The sequence below is a fragment of the Haliotis cracherodii genome, unplaced genomic scaffold, assembly GCF_022045235.1.
Source record: "Haliotis cracherodii isolate W230 unplaced genomic scaffold, xgHalCrac1.p SCAF_1, whole genome shotgun sequence".
NCBI lineage: Eukaryota > Metazoa > Mollusca > Gastropoda > Lepetellida > Haliotidae > Haliotis > Haliotis cracherodii.
In genome coordinates, this window is record NW_027266264.1 from 63,203,278 (window position 1) to 63,221,881 (window position 18,604).

The 18,604-nt window shown below is 40.1% G+C and overlaps 1 protein-coding gene across 1 annotated transcript in view; it reads right to left on the reverse strand.

The window, feature by feature from the left end:
• Positions 1-18,604, reverse strand: part of LOC139453297 (A disintegrin and metalloproteinase with thrombospondin motifs 12-like) — a 139,045-nt gene that overhangs the window by 22,256 nt on the left and 98,185 nt on the right. The window contains exons 5-12 of the mRNA XM_071235138.1: positions 6,426-6,509; positions 5,783-5,907; positions 5,072-5,221; positions 4,326-4,469; positions 1,896-2,052; positions 1,572-1,664; positions 978-1,123; positions 214-277 (exon numbers count right to left, since the gene is read on the reverse strand). Coding sequence (XP_071091239.1) covers positions 214-277; positions 978-1,123; positions 1,572-1,664; positions 1,896-2,052; positions 4,326-4,469; positions 5,072-5,221; positions 5,783-5,907; positions 6,426-6,509 — 963 coding nt within the window. The remainder of the gene's footprint in view (positions 1-213; positions 278-977; positions 1,124-1,571; positions 1,665-1,895; positions 2,053-4,325; positions 4,470-5,071; positions 5,222-5,782; positions 5,908-6,425; positions 6,510-18,604) is intronic.

The following is an 18,604-nucleotide window of genomic DNA, read 5'->3' on the forward strand; positions in this document are numbered from 1 at the left end:
AGTTACACATTAACACTGTAATACTGCGTACAGTCACAAATTTACATTGTAATACAGTGTACAGTCACACACTTACATTGTAACATTGAAATAGTAACACAAATTCACTGAAGCATACTTTGAAAATCTTATGTGATTAGAGATTATGAAGAACAATTTTCAAAAATAACCAATATATGGGATTAAACAAGTTAATGTATGTGTACTACTTACATCAGTCTTGCAAATACGATATCTTTTCCTCTCTCCAATACAGTATCTTCCACCATGGGATGGCCTTGAAGTTAGACAGAGATAAATGTATCTTAGTTCCAGAACGAATGAAGATTTGATCCCGAGTAATATGTTCTCTAAATTTACAGATGTAAAGATCTTTCCTAGTAAATGTGCCAACAGTGAGTTATAGAATGTAGAAATGAACCAACTTGTTGATTACTTCAGCATTTTGTACCCTTTATTGTGAAAAACAACAAAAAGGGCTTTTAAAAGGGTGTTGAGGAAAGACTTCTAAGGTGAATATGAGTCAGTCATAAGGCTTTCAATGAACTCAAAGCTGCTGGCGTTCTTAAGGCTTCATTACAGAAATCTAGATTATTTGATTTTGAAGAAGATTTTAAGAATTTTCTGTAATTAGTTAAATTTGAATGAGATTTTATTATAGATAAGAGGTTGAAATGATTAACCATAATATTACACTTGGTGTAACACCCATACACTTTATGACGTATCCCGGCCAGGATTTCAGCAAGGTATATACAAATCATATCATGACCGTAATATGTTAGCCAAATAAAGAAACTTTAAATCCCTTTTCATGAGTGTATGCCACTTTTAACAATATTCCACAATATCATTGCAGGGAACATCAGAAATGGACTTTACACATTTGGTGAATCAAACACGGGCCCCTGGTGTGACAAACAATACTTTGTATACAGTCCACATGATGACCTGACTGTGTATAAGCTAAAACCTACGGTGGGTTATCACAGTGTCGTTCAGAGTAGGAGATCCCCGCCCCACAGGACCGGGTGCAGTCCGTCCATCCTTCCCACTGACCCCACTCCCCGTTGATGGCCTGGGGACGCTCGCCAATCTCCACACATCGGCCACCATAACACCACTGAAAAACAAATGGAAGGATCGTCACATTTCATATCATTGCACACTCATTTCATATTACCAAGAAAGCCTTACGACTAAGAGTGCTGTTTAAGAGCCTGTTTTGTAGGATATGTTTCGTAACAGCCACAAATGCGGTTTGTTATTTTTTTTAAAGTATGTGTTGCATTGTATACATACTTCATTTGCATATAAATATTCCCTTGAACGTTTAAGTAAAATGGTGTACTGTTCTAAACTTACATCAACTAACCTCAAAATATTACCAAATGCACAGCTGGGGAAATCTAGACTTGAGTTGGATTCAATTTTAATCTATTTTCTCTTTGGTTTATATTTTGAGATAAACGTTTCACTATCCAAATTTCAACCCAATTTGACCCAGTGTTTGTATTCAAGTCAGGCGTCTACTCAAGGATGAAGGGTAGGTGTCTATTCCCAGTCGTCACCTTGTTAGTTCCACATATGGTGCCCTCAGCCGCTGCCTGGAGTTTGGTGGAGCACTTGTTGTCAACACGGCACCACAGGGTGTTGCACACATTCTGATAACAAGCATGTTACAACATACATTAAAATAATGAAAACAGAAAACTGAGTCACTTTCAGGTTTAACTAAACAAACAAAGGGTAATGATTAACATTATTATAAGAACTTAACACATTAAAAAAAACAGATTGTTATAGAGTGGGGGCATGAAAAAATGTTACATGTATTTCGGAGGGGGGGGGGAAGAGGAGATGGGTTGGTGCATCAGCATGGGCAGCTCTCCTACCTCGATGACCTCAATGCCTTCACACAGCGCAGCATCGCGCCCATACTGCAGCCGGCACTGATGGTCAGTGTCGTACATGATCCCTGCTGGCTGGGAGGGGAACTTGAAATCTGGGTGATGTCCAGGCTCGTCATCCAAGCAGTAACCCCACTGACGACTGCACAAACACAGAGTAGATAGTCACATACAAACCATTAAATGAGTTAGTTTATGTAGCATTCAGAAAAACTTCAGCTTTGTTTGTCTTGCTTGTTTGTTGTTTAATGACACACTTAGGAATATTCCAGCTTTAATTTTGTCTTTGTGTCACAAAGTTGCTTTGTGCCAAAATCAGCAATATTCAAGCTTTTATTTGTTTTCTTTGTTTATTGTATAATACTGCACTCAACAATAATCCAACAATAAAATGGCGACCTGTAAAAAAATCAAATCTGGAACAGACAATCCAGTGATTGATAGTATGAGCAACCACCCATGTGGTCAGGGTATGATGACAAGCATTCAACCACATCACCTTGCTAACTCCCTGGGAAGTATACATCTGGAAGAGTATCATATCTTTCAACAATGCATCAAGCCCATTTTTGGTGCCCCTGTCAGTGGCATAAAACCTATTCACTCACTAATGAAAAGCTATGGGATGAACAAACAGAACCACTTCAGAGGAGATGGGTGCTTGGGAGAACGGAACACAAACTACTTTCAGACATGTGAGTGTAAGAAGGGGATGGGTGTAAACTGCCGGTTTGTTCCTTTCCTTAAAATGGGAGTGGGCGTTTAACTATAATGAGGCTTCTGCTACTGCAGTAACAATAAATATACAGTGCAGTTGTGGTTGCAGTATGTCATATGTTCAGTAATTGTTACTGGTTACAGCACAACATTAAAATTATGCTATTTCCACGATAAGATAAGACGTTTGACATTATACCTCCTGCTCATCAGTCCGGACTAGTACAAGCAGCCACACAAACACACACACGTACATGCATGTCGCTATATAAGTGCAATAGTCTTGGACACGACGTTGAACCCCATTTCACCTCACCTCACCTCACCTTACTTCCTGCTCAAGTTATTTTTCCCATATGTAGTGGAATGTGTCTTATATGATTAATCAAAACAAATTTGGGAGAAAAGGGCTAGGAAAAGAAGATGATCAGTATTTGTGAGTAAAGTGTTATGGGAAGTGTAATATAGATGCTGGTGAAATGTATGTAGGCATTATGTCTTGAAGGGAAATGTATCTATCTGCAACCATTGGCCCAATAAGAAACAATACAACTTAATGGATAACAACTTTTTGCATTTAGTGACATTGCGATGCAGATTCTTACACCGTTATCAAGCTCGAGAGCTACCACCATGTGATGAGAGATACATAAACATGATATGTTGTGACAAGCAGTAGATAACATTACCAACAACAAGTATAGATAACAAGTAGCAGATGTACATGATGTACACCAAGGAATAAAAAGTTGAAACGCTGATTGGATCATAATTAAAAAAGATGATGAAGCTGATACTAATTAAAAAAGAGTCTATTGCTTGATTAGATCTTCACAGGCAGATGGGATGTAATACTCTTGATCTCTGTTGATCAAAGGTTTGTGGCATGCATTTTTATGGCTTCCAAGAGCTTTCTTGTTGTGAAGTCCTGATGTTTTTATTATGCAATGGCATTCATATTCCATGGTTCTGTTGTTATTTGTATTGGCATTTGATTTCAAGCTCATGTGCAAGAGAAATTCTGTGCTAGGTTAGTGATAATGAGATATGGAGACATAAACGTCATTTCTGAAAATAAGCTGTGGTATCAAATGGATATTTATCATACTATAGTCCCAAAAACAGAAACGCAAATACATTTTATGGTAACTTTTGATGGATTCATTCAGAGGATCAATGCAAAGCAGCTGAATGTTCACATAACACTCACGCTACTACAGTTGACATTAGTCACTGAAGGAGATATGCCAAGTCGAAAGTCAAAGGTGAAGGCCACGTGCAGTCTCTATCGTGGGTGCCCACCCTGGGAGTCAAGAACGGATTGACATCTCCTGCCCATGTGTTCAGGATTTTTTTTTACAAAATGCATCATCCTTTTGTCAAAAAGCTGTGTATGCTCTTGAGTGAGTGAGTTTAAATGTTGCTTTTAACAGTATTCCAGTTATGTCACAGCATGTGAGGTTAATGAGGGAGGAAAGCCTGAAGTGATGCAGGATTTTTGCCACTTTAGTGAAATCCACAAGCCCAGGAATGATATTGAAAAACCTAGAAACATGATCAGGGAGAATCTGGGATTTGAACCTATCAACATAGATTTCAGGCAATTTCTCCTAATGGAGCAGCTCTGCACAGTGAATTGCAACACCTCAGACAATTGGACAATACCACTGCCCCAACTATTTGCAATGCATGACTTACTCGAGGAACTGGGTGATGGACTGTCTGCTACAGTTGGACCAACTCATGGGGGTGGAGTCTGCTATGAGATGTGGCGCCATCACAAACTGTTTCCCCTTGGGTGCTTCACACTTGTTGTGTACCCCATCATGCTTCATACCAAAACTGAAGCATAATGAACACATGTTTAACTTTAAATTTAAAACATAAGAAACTGAGTGACAAGAATTAATATTCAATGAATGAATTTCTGAGTTAAAAATAGAACAGCAGAAAAATATTAAGATGAATTACTTTTATGTACAAATTCAAACTTTTGAAAGGGATATTGAGATATTCAAATAATCTTCTTATACAGATTATAAGTAAGCAGTTTGGTGTATCTTTGCAATATAGGAATACCAGTATCAAAATTTGAGTAGAATCTTTCAAACTTTGATTTCTGCATTTGGTGCACTTATATTAATTCAGCAACAATAGATAATAGGCCTCTCTTTCTGGAAACCCATCTGACCCTGCAGAATTTCTTTTTTTCGCCAGCTTCAATAAAAAAATTCACATACACCCCAAAATCCAGCAACACATGCAGAGGGATGTTTTGTAATCCGCCTGTCTGACTGTCCATCCATTTTTTTTAATGGTCTGGATACAAAAAAAATCACAACCTACCCACCTAACTTCTTATAACTGAATTGTGTTGCCAAAACAGTGACAAGTTTTGTGATGGCCTTAACATGTTAATCAAAGAAAAACTGTTAGTAGTTTACTTGTGCCCGAGCTCGTGTGCGATGGTGAAGGCGAGTGCCAGTCCGGTGTCCTCGTTGACGCTGCATGTGCGATGAGGTTGACACATGCCGGCGACCTGTGCCAGACCCAGCGTACTGCATGGCTCGTTCATTCGGGAACAGATGTTGTGTCTGAAATATCACATTGTCCTACCTGTAGACTTGCGTTAACTTGGAGTGGGGGGTGAGGTGGGGGGTGAGGTGGGGGGTTGGGTGGAGTGGTGATGTTCTTGAGTTTCTCTGCTACAGTATTGTAATGGAGGGATCTCCTAAACTTTCAGTTATAACATTATGACTTGGAAGCTTTGACTGTTTTGTTTGTTTGTTCGTTCTTTTAAAGCCACACTCAGCAATAATCCAGCAATATGTCAGCAGCCTGAAAATATTTTAGTTTTTACCAGAGAATCCAGTGATTGATATTGTGAGCAATGATCCATGCATTCGGGGTACGATGACACGCAATCAATCAAGTCACAGAAACTAACCACCCAATCCATTTGGTAAGGTGTGGAAGAAAACTGCTCCTTGCAAGCTTCTTGCAAACACAAAGCTGAAAAAATAAAACCAATTGCTTTTCAGGCAATGACTTTTTAAAACAGGAAAAAGGTTTACCTTTTGGTTTCAGAACTCAAGCTTTTGTGGTTTAGAAGACATGGCTATTCTACTTATAGCATAAGATACACAAATGATCACCTGGTGAGGAGAATAGCAACATCGTGATGGTTGGGATGGTCGTCATCACGGAAATTCATCTTCTTCTGCCACTGACAGAAACTACGGAGGGTCTTGTCGGCATGATGCATGATGGTCAAGTCCTCCTGCAGCAAACAAATCATCAACATCATCATACAGACAAGGACTGTCTGGTCATCATGTAGAGAAAGACTGTCTGGTCATCATGTAGACAAGGACTGTCTGGTCATCATGTAGAGAAAGACTGTCTGGTCATCATGTAGACAAGGACTGTCTGGTCATCATGTAGAGAAAGACTGTCTGGTCATCAATACTCATCATGTTGACAAGGACTGTCTGGTCATGATGTAGACAAGGACTGTCTTGTCATTTCTGTTCATAATACAGACAAGGACTGTCTGGTCATCATACAGACAAGGACTGTTCCGTCATTACATAGACAAGGACTGTCTCGTCATTTCTGGTCATCATACAGACAAGGACTGTCTGGTTATCATTTCATTGTCTTTAATCAACCGAGGGTATCTACAAACGATCATCACATCAGCGCAAGGCGATCAATCAGTTGCTGATTATTATGGATCACTGGGAAACCACTCCTGTCTAGTAAAGCCAATAGACTGAGTGCTGTAGTGCCACTTACCTGGGGTTCCTCCAGCAAGATGATCCTGACAATCACAATATTGATGGCGTTGCCGATGGTAGCATCGTGGAACATTGTTGCTACCTGCAAACAGGAGATAACTCTGTTTATCATACAATGAGTAGTATTATTGATGCGATAAGCTTCTCCTAATAATTAGTATCACAATCTAATAAATATGCAAATGATGTCACCTGGCAGGAACTACTTGTAAACGCCATACATTGATGCAGTTACTGTCTGTTTCTAGTAAGTGAAGATAGAGGTTTCCCAATGTGTGGGTATTTCTGTAGATACATATGGCCGTAAAAAAATTAAATAAATGGGGCCGTTCACTCAAATATCGTATTTATACATAATTTCTACCCTCAGAAGTATTTCCAGAATGTAACACTGTCATATGAGTGTCGTTGTGGGATCATAGTGTTCCCTGTTCATTGAAGCAAACCCAATACTTTGATAGCGATGAGTGAGGACTACATTTAGTCAAATTGGCAGTACAAGCAAGTTTCAAAAACGTCTTTCAAAACCCACTCTATTTACATACATCTAATGATGAAAATCAATGTAATAGTTGACGATCACCCTAAATACACAGACAATGTCTATGGTCACACATGGTGCTAATTATCACGTCTAGACGGAGATTGGAATATGCAGGAGATGGTGGAGCATACGATTCTTTAACACAGAGTTTGAGTTCTATGTGTTGATACAACTGAGTATACTAAGGAAAAATGACCAATCATTACGTGTATGTAGTCTGCGACTTTAGCCAATTGTCTGAAGTAATGCCTATCAAACAATTCAATTGTCCACTAAAATTCTGTCGGTCTTGTAAGCTCAACTGATAATTATCCACACGACAACGCTTAATTTTACTGAAAATGATTCTAAGAGCTACGTTCAGACTAGTAGTATCAAAACGTTTTGGCACAGACTGTGTATGATATAGTTTGGACCATAGATTAATTTCAAGATGGTGAAATCACAATGAAGAATATCATGTGTCCAATTGTCAGTAGCATCATGCCAAGAGAAAAAGAAAGGGAAACAACTCTTACAATCTTGCTTAAAACTTTCCTATGATTTTACATGGGGCATACAGTTAATGTTTAAATGGCTGAAAAAATCTTCCATTTCGTTTACATTTCATATTGTCAGATATTTGATCATTCATTTTCTATAAACCATTTGGGGAGGTGGAGTAGTTAAAGCATTCCCTCATGACGCGGAAAACCTGGGTTCGATTTCCCACGTGGGCACAATGTGTGAAGTCCATTTTTGGTGTCCCCCGACATGATGTTGCTGGAATATTGCTGAGAACGGTGTAAAAACATACTCACTCACTCATTCACTAAAATGCATTCTATAAGCTTATAAAAATATCAATCCACTGAGGAAAAAGACCTGCTACAAAACATATTAACTGATTACTGGTGCCAATTTCACCATCAACAGCAGCTATACATAAAACCATCTATACAGCTCCTTCGTCATCCAACTGAGTGCACAGAATGCCAATGACAGATGCAGACAGACACCCACAGTATGTCTAAGGGAAGCACTTAACAGACATGTCACATACTATAGTGGGCATCAACCAGACATTGTAACCATGCGTGTACAAAAAACAGATTACCGTCCCCAAATGTATGTCATTTTGTCATGACCACCCACTGCGTTCATTTCCACCATCCCAGGAATGAATAATTGCCAATTTAGTTTAATCAGGAAAATAAAACAAATCTTAATAACATTTTAACCACAAGTGCCCATTTACTCATGGCCCTCCCAAACAATTCTCATTGACCTTCTCAGGTCATTTTTCAGTAACCCACCCAATTCTCTCCAACTCCCTACTCCATCCTATAATAGATGACAGGCCCCTAATATAAAAGATGGCAAGCAACCAATCACAAACATCAGTGGTATGCAAGATTGCTACAGCATGTTTGGCAGTTTTAGAACACTCGGATACACTAAATCTCAAAATATGTAATGATGACAAGTATTTGGGTGTGACTACTTGTATGCATTCAAACAGTAATTTTCACCTCTATTTTCCAACCGAGCTGTTCTCCATATTGGCAGTCCTGGCCTAGTGCCATACCCTACAATGTGATTAGGCTGTTAGATCCCTCTATGTTTTCCCTGTAAACTAATCTGTTTACGGCTGCAGCAAACCCTGATCGACAGTGGCTGTGGACTTATATAAGCTCTTCTGTCAAAACGTTGTGATCATGCTTCATGCGCGCTATGCTGCATTATCACAGACATGTTTGATACTTTTTGTTTTTGGAATCAGATATGAATAATGAGGCAGCCATCATCATAAATATGTCACAAATTAAGAGATATTGTCTGATGTTTTGATTGATTTGCTGCACATTCATATGGGGAGTACAGGGAATTTATCACTTCAACAAAACGTAGCTGTCAATTTTCTTCACTATTGTAGGGATAATTTCCCCTGTTCTTAAAATAATACCGGTTTTGAATGAGTGAGTGGCTGGCTTGGGCTTATAAACCTTTTGTGACATAACACAACTGTGTCAGTAGATTCTTTGACATGTTGATAAACTGCAAATGAATTCATTAACCTGAAAAAATGTACCAGCTTCAATTGAATTGTAAGATCAAGGTTTTACAGTTGAATTTTATTGACTGGCCTTTTAATATGAATCTAATGTTGATTTTTGATTGGGGAAAAGCCACAATTTTCACATGAAAATTCCATGACATGAATCTAATATGCACCCTCTCAGTTTTGTAAAAGATGTTAAAAGATGATACTTGTTGTTACCCTGTCAGGCGCTCAGCATTAGGCCACATTTTTTGTTTTAATTTTACAGGCCCACTGCTCCTACTGAAAAGCATTCAGTGTGAGAAATAAACTAAACATTAGAATATTCATTTTTATCATGTCTCCCACTAGTATTATAGACCCTTTTATACACGATAAAATGTTATAATTTCATATAAATTCCATGTCTACTATCCGTGATTCAAGAGACCAGCTGCAGTTTTAACTCCACAGCAGAATGACTTTCATATAAATAAATAAATAAATAATTGGACATTTATTTTAATTTTAATTTTAATCGATCTTGTGTGGAAAAGCTGGAATAAATCCATGAAACATAAAATTTTAAAAATCTGTCCTCAAGGGGCTAAAACAATGACTGGTCTTTTAGAGTCAAGACACTGCATCTGAATGGGGTATTCATGTGAAACAACAGCATTGTATCTCAGTGGGCTGGCACTATAAATTGACATTAGTCCGGACAAGTAACTAGCACGCACACGCACACGCACACGCACACGCACACACACACGCACATGCACACGCGGACGCACACCCACGCACCCGCACACACACACACACATTGCTATATAAGTGCAATAATCTTGAACATGACGTTAAACCCCTTTGCGCCTCACCCCTTATTTTTTTCTTTTCAATTTGGACGGATGTACAGGGGCATGTTTGCCGAAAAATCAAACCATATGTCAACTCCACATGAGGTGTGTTTTTCAGGAATTGTAGTCCTGGTATTACCATACAATCCTATCCATGCAGAACTTTATTGCAAGCAGGAATTTCAGCTGTGAGCAGACAACAGATGATGCGGAGCTGATAATGTTCTCTGCATGCAATAGATGATGTCGGCAATAGACAAATAGGCTTCTTTGCCATTGATAATTAGAACGATTGAGGCAAAAACATGGAAAGGAAACCAAGCATAAAATTTATGTAAATGAAATTTCGAAAATACATGCAAAACTGTTGTAGTAATGCCAATACTGATTCCACAATATTGTGAATTGTATTTGACGCAGTCACAAATATTCAATCCATGTCATGGCAGCTTGTGACAAGTTCCTATTTTCTTAATTTCAGAGGTATTTTAACATTGTATCTTAACATTGTATTTTAACATTGTATTTTAACATTGTATTAACATGGTATTCAATGAAATAATGTTGAACTAAACATTAAAGCCTCTACCTCTCGAGTGGTCCTGTTATCAGTGATATACAAGTCACTTCACCAAGCCGTATAACTATTTAAACATCAATTGGCAATTTTTTAATTCCCTTTTGGAAATTTTTACTGACATTTGCTGCAGATCGACTCAGGGCTATCAGCGCCTCAGCAGGCCTAGATAAATTCCTGACAACTCAATTCAAATGGGAGTCTAAAAACAACTTGGCGACTGAGTACCTATTCTGACCAAGAATCCCATTAGAGGTATTAAGCTAGGCATTCACTGAATAAGATGCAAACATGCAAGGCAACACATTAATAGCTTGTGTGTGTCATCGTTACATTATGTTCCTCCACTGTGGTCTGTATGGTGCTGCCTCATGTTTCATGATTGTTCTAGTCGATCACATATAATAAAATAAATAACAAAAAAGTATATCTTCCCATCTCAAAGTGATGAAACCATCTCAATACACATACGAGACAAGACAAGTTCTTCTGGGAAATTAATGTTGTTTATACACTATATTTTCTGTATGTGGACCCTTTTCAGTACCTACTGCTTTAGACCCATGAAGATGTGGGATAGAATTGGTCTTCAGCAAACCCATGCTTGCCCTAAAAAGCGACTACATGCTTGTCGTAAGAGGCCAACATGTCATCATATCCTAATTGCGTGAATCAATGTTTATGATGTTACTCACTGGATTGTCCGATCCAGACTCAATTATTTACAGACCACCATCAGCTGGGATATTGCTGAGTGTGACATTAAACAACAAACAAACAAACAAACTTACTACTTTACCTAACTTTAACATATTTATTCTAACAATTTATAAGAAATGTAACTGTACATGCATAGGAAATATTCAAACACGTATAAATACTTGAGTACTGTAAGTCATCCTGGCTCTGTTTCTACACAGTGATAGATCCAGGTACAGAACAGGACATAGTAAGAGAACACATCTCAAAATGTCAACAGCATATATTTACATAACACATCTTCAAAATATCACACAAACCAAGACTCCTCACATTTTTAGGATATAAAAAAATCTGAGACTAAATTCCTGGCACTGGGTGATACGTTGTTAAAGAGATGGCATCTGTCTGTGGGTAAACCCTGGCATGAAAGAATGGCACGGTTCTCATTTCATCACAGACGTTGCATATTTCTGCACATATACTGCACTGACATCTGACATACAAATGCTACTGGCGTCATGTCTTATTGCAGCAACATTTGAAGGTCAATCCATATTTCCTGTCCACTGATCGAAGCCAAGTGTATGGATCTATATTCAACATTGAGTACACTGTGAGAGATGGGGGACTGAACATACTTGTGTGGAGTTAGTGAGTTTAATTTACTACCACTCTAAACTGTATTCCAGTGGCATGTCAGCTTGACGTTGGAGGACAGCCAGAAGTGATGCAGGTCACTCGAAACATAATCAGCAGATTCAAACTGATGATCGTAAGTTTTTCAGGCATGCAACTCTGCACAGCAAACGGTGTTGCCTTAGACTACATCCCGAATATAGGTGTAGAAATATGACTCAGGGATTCACACAGGTCTATTTGATTCCAAGGCAACAGGACTCTCAGCAATATTTTGGGTAGCCAAAGGCATGAACATGGAGGTCCCAGGCTGGTGACATGTGGCAAACATTTTTACAGCTGGGGTATCATTGCCCATGCTCAGGAACCTACAGCCAATCATCATGATTATAGGTGGGGATCATGATGTTAGATTGAAGATCAACCCCTGACACTAAACTATGAGCATATTTCTTACCGGACTAGAAATGTCAGTTATATGTAACATGTAAGCTGCAAGTTTGATTGGTTTTAATACTTCAAACAGTCCAACATTTTTTGTCAGATTGTTTGTTTATAGGATGCAATGTTTGGTGTTCATTAAACACTAATGACTGCTACTGAGTACATACAAATGTTAATGTACTGCAATCACTGTTTAGTTATAATGTCCTACATCTAACCATGCAATAATTCCATTTATAAAAAATCATGGGAACTAGGACACTTTTCGTCACAGTCTTTGCAACAATCATCTGAGCAATGAATCTGCTGTAATCATCTGGTTTGGCAATACCCTCCGACACTCCAATCTTACTTAACAGTTCCTAGTGTATTTGGCAACCCAAAAATCAAATGTCTGCATTCAATTCTTGTAAATTTTGCAACCAATTTTTTATCATTCTGAACAAAATTCTGCAACCTTTTCATCTTAATTTTCGTGAATTTCCAACTTTTGCACCTGTTGGGAAGTTTTTCTGATAAACATATCCACTGCCAGAATAGTTTATTGAAGTGATTCTGGCGATCACTAGTGTAAACATACAGGCATGCATTTTCAATAAGCAAGAATACAAAAGACACCCTCACTTCAAAATGAAATCAGGATATTGATTTTATTTAACCAGTCCTCAAAATGTAAAATGTTGAAAAAATTGTCTACAAATCGTTTTCTTTTTCATATAAAACATTTTCTTTTTTATATAAAACAAACATGATTTGGAAAGACCTAATTAATACAATAACCCTCTGCCATCATCAAAATCATTTCATATCTTCAAACTAACTTTGTTGCCATCTCACTGACTATTTTTTCTTGTTGAAGTTGCTTCTATCACTGTGATTCAGTGTGTGACAGACTGAGTCTACACCATCCTCACTGCATGTGTCCTGTAGATCACTGTCATCCAGTGTGTGACAGACTGAGTCTACACCATCCTCACTGTATGTGTCCTGTCGATCACTGTCATCCAGTGTGTGACAGACTGAGTCTACACCATCCTCACTGCATGTGTCCTGTCGATCACTGTCATCCAGTGTGTGACAGACTGAGTCTACACCATCCTCACTGCATGTGTCCTGTCGATCACTGTCATCCAGTGTGTGACAGACTGAGTCTACACCATCCTCACTGCATGTGTCCTGTCGATCACTGTCATCCAGTGTGTGACAGACTGAGTCTATGCCATCCTCACTGCATGTGTCCTGTCGATCACTGTCATCCAGTGTGTGACAGACTGAGTCTACACCATCCTCACTGCATGTGTCCTGTCGATCACTGTCATCCAGTGTGTGACAGACTGAGTCTATGCCATCCTCACTGCATGTGTCCTGTAGATCACTGTCATCCAGTGTGTGACAGACTGAGTCTACACCATCCTCACTGCATGTGTCCTGTCGATCATTGTCATCCAGTGTGTGACAGACTGAGTCTATGCCATCCTCACTGCATGTGTCCTGCGATCACTGTCATCCAGTGTGTGACAGACTGAGTCTATGCCATCCTCACTGCATGTGTCCTGTCGATCACTGTCATCCAGTGTGTGACAGACTGAGTCTACACCATCCTCACTGCATGTGTCCTGTCGATCATTGTCATCCAGTGTGTGACAGACTGAGTCTATGCCATCCTCACTGCATGTGTCCTGTCGATCACTGTCATCCAGTGTGTGACAGACTGAGTCTATGCCATCCTCACTGCATGTGTCCTGTCGATCATTGTCATCCAGTGTGTGACAGACTGAGTCTACACCATCCTCACTGCATGTGTCCTGTCGATCACTGTCATCCAGTGTGTGACAGACTGAGTCTATGCCATCCTCACTGCATGTGTCCTGTCGATCATTGTCATCCAGTGTGTGACAGACTGAGTCTACACCATCCTCACTGCATGTGTCCTGTCGATCACTGTCATCCAGTGTGTGACAGACTGAGTCTACACCATCCTCACTGCATGTGTCCTGTCGATCATTGTCATCCAGTGTGTGACAGACTGAGTCTATGCCATCCTCACTGCATGTGTCCTGCGATCACTGTCATCCAGTGTGTGACAGACTGAGTCTACACCATCCTCACTGCATGTGTCCTGTCGATCATTGTCATCCAGTGTGTGACAGACTGAGTCTATGCCATCCTCACTGCATGTGTCCTGTCGATCACTGTCATCCAGTGTGTGACAGACTGAGTCTATGCCATCCTCACTGCATGTGTCCTGTCGATCATTGTCATCCAGTGTGTGACAGACTGAGTCTACACCATCCTCACTGCATGTGTCCTGTCGATCACTGTCATCCAGTGTGTGACAGACTGAGTCTACACCATCCTCACTGCATGTGTCCTGTCGATCATTGTCATCCAGTGTGTGACAGACTGAGTCTATGCCATCCTCACTGCATGTGTCCTGCGATCACTGTCATCCAGTGTGTGACAGACTGAGTCTATGCCATCCTCACTGCATGTGTCCTGTCGATCATTGTCATCCAGTGTGTGACAGACTGAGTCTACACCATCCTCACTGCATGTGTCCTGTCGATCACTGTCATCCAGTGTGTGACAGACTGAGTCTACACCATCCTCATTGCATGTGTCCTGTCAATCACTGTCATCCAGTGTGTGACAGACTGAGTCTATGCCATCCTCACTGCATGTCTCCTGCGATCACTGTCATCCAGTGTGTGACAGACTGAGTCTATGCCATCCTCACTGCATGTGTCCTGTCGATCACTGTCATCCAGTGTGTGACAGACTGAGTCTACACCATCCTCACTGCATGTGTCCTGTCGATCACTGTCATCCAGTGTGTGACAGACTGAGTCTACACCATCCTCACTGCATGTGTCCTGTCGATCACTGTCATCCAGTGTGTGACAGACTGAGTCTATGCCATCCTCACTGCATGTGTCCTGTCGATCACTGTCATCCAGTGTGTGACAGACTGAGTCTATGCCATCCTCACTGCATGTGTCCTGTCGATCATTGTCATCCAGTGTGTGACAGACTGAGTCTACACCATCCTCACTGCATGTGTCCTGTCGATCACTGTCATCCAGTGTGTGACAGACTGAGTCTATGCCATCCTCACTGCATGTGTCCTGTAGATCACTGTCATCCAGTGTGTGACAGACTGAGTCTATGCCATCCTCACTGCATGTGTCCTGTCGATCATTGTCATCCAGTGTGTGACAGACTGAGTCTACACCATCCTCACTGCATGTGTCCTGTCGATCACTGTCATCCAGTGTGTGACAGACTGAGTCTACACCATCCTCACTGCATGTGTCCTGTAGATCATTGTGATCCAGTGTGTGACAGACTGAGTCTACACCATCCTCACTGCATGTATACTATAGATCACTGTCATTCAGTGCTGTGATAGACTGAGATAGCCCATTACATTACCAGGCAATTTCCAAAGTCCATTAGCTACCTGATTACACCGTATGCGCCATCTCCACAACTACAACGCATATGCAATAATTTATTTATACACAATTAGTGTTCCAGTAAGTTAATTGCTTGTGAAAGCTGATAAAGATAACAACAAATGAAATATGTGAATGGGCCACCCTCAAGTACATGCCAGTTCAACAGGTTTAATTTTGTCAAGAACATAACAACTTCAAGCAAAGGATTCATAATTTATCCTTGTTATGTCATCGAGCTTAACTGTGAGTACAAAAAGAAGATCCACTACACATCCACTACTGTGATACTGCAATGTGACCCATGATCCGGGGTAGGATAGGTCTTAAGCAAACCATACTTGTCATAAGAGGCGACTATTCTTGTCGTAAGAGATGGCTAATGGCTCAGGTTGTCCGGCTCGCTCACTTGGTTGAAGATGTCATCACATCCAAAAAGCATGGAACTATGCTCATGATATCAATCACTGGACACACATCCATCATACAGCTAGAATAATGCTGAAAGTGGCATTAAACAACAAACAACCAAACTGCAATGCACAGCAGGAGATATAAGATTAGTTCATCCACAAACAAGTTCTACTTTCTAAACCTGTTGGAATAGATGATATGATTGTGGCATCTTGTAACTTATCACCATACACACATCCAGAGGGCGTTGGGGGTGCAGGGTTCACACACCTCTTGTTTGGAAAGCACACTATATATTCTGGAAATTTATAGGTGAATGAGTATAATAAAAGTAAACACATAACACAATGACAAGCTCATTTGCTTACATCAACAAAATCCCGCTACAATGTAGACACAATGTATAGATAACAACTCCTTTAATAACTGTTGTGAAGAAGTTGTTATCCATAAATTGTGTCTACTTTGTCATCTGTCAACTTCTAACTTATGCCTATCAAACAATTTAAAATAACACGATTACTGAAATTTCAAAATCACAAAACACCCCCCTCCTTTATCAGGAATACGTATCCCCAGCTTATCACTATGTATCTCTAGTCAAGTCACATTTGCCAAATACTTGTTTCAGGAGTGATGATCTCTACAGATATGGGTCAATAGGTCGATAAAACATTTTTATAAGCCTTGATTAGTTTCTTTGGCCACTAGCTACACATGTGATACAAATTTCAGGGTCCCATGCGAAATGATGGGTCGCCCTGTTTATCTGAAACACACATTTTTGTGTTTTGCTCAATTAATATTTACAAATCTGTGTTGAGAAGCCAGGTTACGCAGTGTGTGAGATAATGTTATTGTTGGCCCTTGAATATGTGTATTATTTATGTAGGTGGCTTGTGGCTCACACAGAAACCAAACATGCCCCCTGACTGAGCCGCTTGTGTATCTAATGGCTTTAACATCAGGTACACAAACCTGTAGCAGGAACAAACAGCTGTCAATCAACTGGTGTCAGACAACTTAATTGTGACATTTAAAACCAAACTTTCCTCCTAGCGCCAGCAGCTGTTGCTCCATATTACTCGCTTGTTTAACACTGTTTAAAGAACAGTTTCACGTTTAAACACATGTTGAATTTTCATATTTACAATGACATTATTGACACACTTCATTCATCACAGGAATGTGTCTATGGTCAGGATATATGGCTGTCTGACTTTCAGCCATGCTGCAGGAAACAACATTGTCAGACTTCAAATATTCATGCCAGGAATATCTGTACTAAGCCGATATGACAAATTGATGTAGATATGTGCTGTGTGATAAATGAGTAATGTAGGATAAAAAGAAATAGTTACTGATGACCATAAAACGAGTTCATCATTTCTGAAAGATCCTTACTCCACGTTTGTTAAATCAGGTAGAACATATTTTCCATCTAACAGTTTGCGATTGCAGTGGTCATGACATCTACAATTACACTCTCAAAGATCATGACATTCACATTTCTACACTCAGATATCATGACATCAACATTTGCAACCTAAGAGGTTGTGACCTTCAGGGGGTCATGACATCCACACTGGCACCTTTAGAGATCATGACATCCACTATGGCACTTTCAGGGGTCATGACATCCACACTGGCACCTTCAGGGGTCATGACATCCACAATGGCACCTTCAGGGGGTCAAGACATCCACACTGGCACCTTCAAAGATCATGACATCCACTATGGCACTGTCAGGGGTCATGACATCCACATTTGCAGCCTTAGAGGTTATGACATCCACATTTGCACCTTAGAGGTCATGACATCCACATTTGAACACTTAGGTAACATTCATGTTTGCCCTCTCTCTGGACTATTATCCCCAAATTACTACACTAACAACAGTGACATTGTGCATAGTCTACTCACAATCCGTATAGTTACAGCCATAGGAACTAGCTCCAACAAGAATTCAGTGGGTTCACACATATGACAATGATGTTTTCTTGATTTATGAGGGTGGTAGGGTAGCCAAATGGTTTCAGCGTTCTCTCGACACGCCGAAGACCCGGCTTTGATTCCCAACATAGGTACAATGTGTGAAGCCCATTTCAGGTGTCACCCACTGTGATATTGCTGGAATATTGCTAAAAGCAGCATAAAACAATACTCACTCACTCTGGCTTTATGAGCCTCTTATAACTTAAAACTCATTGCTGGACTACCACTGACCACAAGGAGCACTTGATGGCAGGGCCTTCACAGCACGGTACCTTCTGGCAATAAGGGGCTGCGGGGAAGCCTTGTGCTTTAAACATTTGCTCTTCACATCAAAGATCCAGGTTAGATTCCCCACAGAGGCACAATGTGTGAAGCCCATTTCTGGTGTGCCCCATCATGATATTGCTGGAATAGTGCTTAAGACAATGTAAAACCATACTCACTCACTAACTCACTCACTCACTCACTCACTCACTCCAGTTCTTATAATATAGAATCAGTTAACCTGGACAAGCCCTTGGTGATGCAAAGAT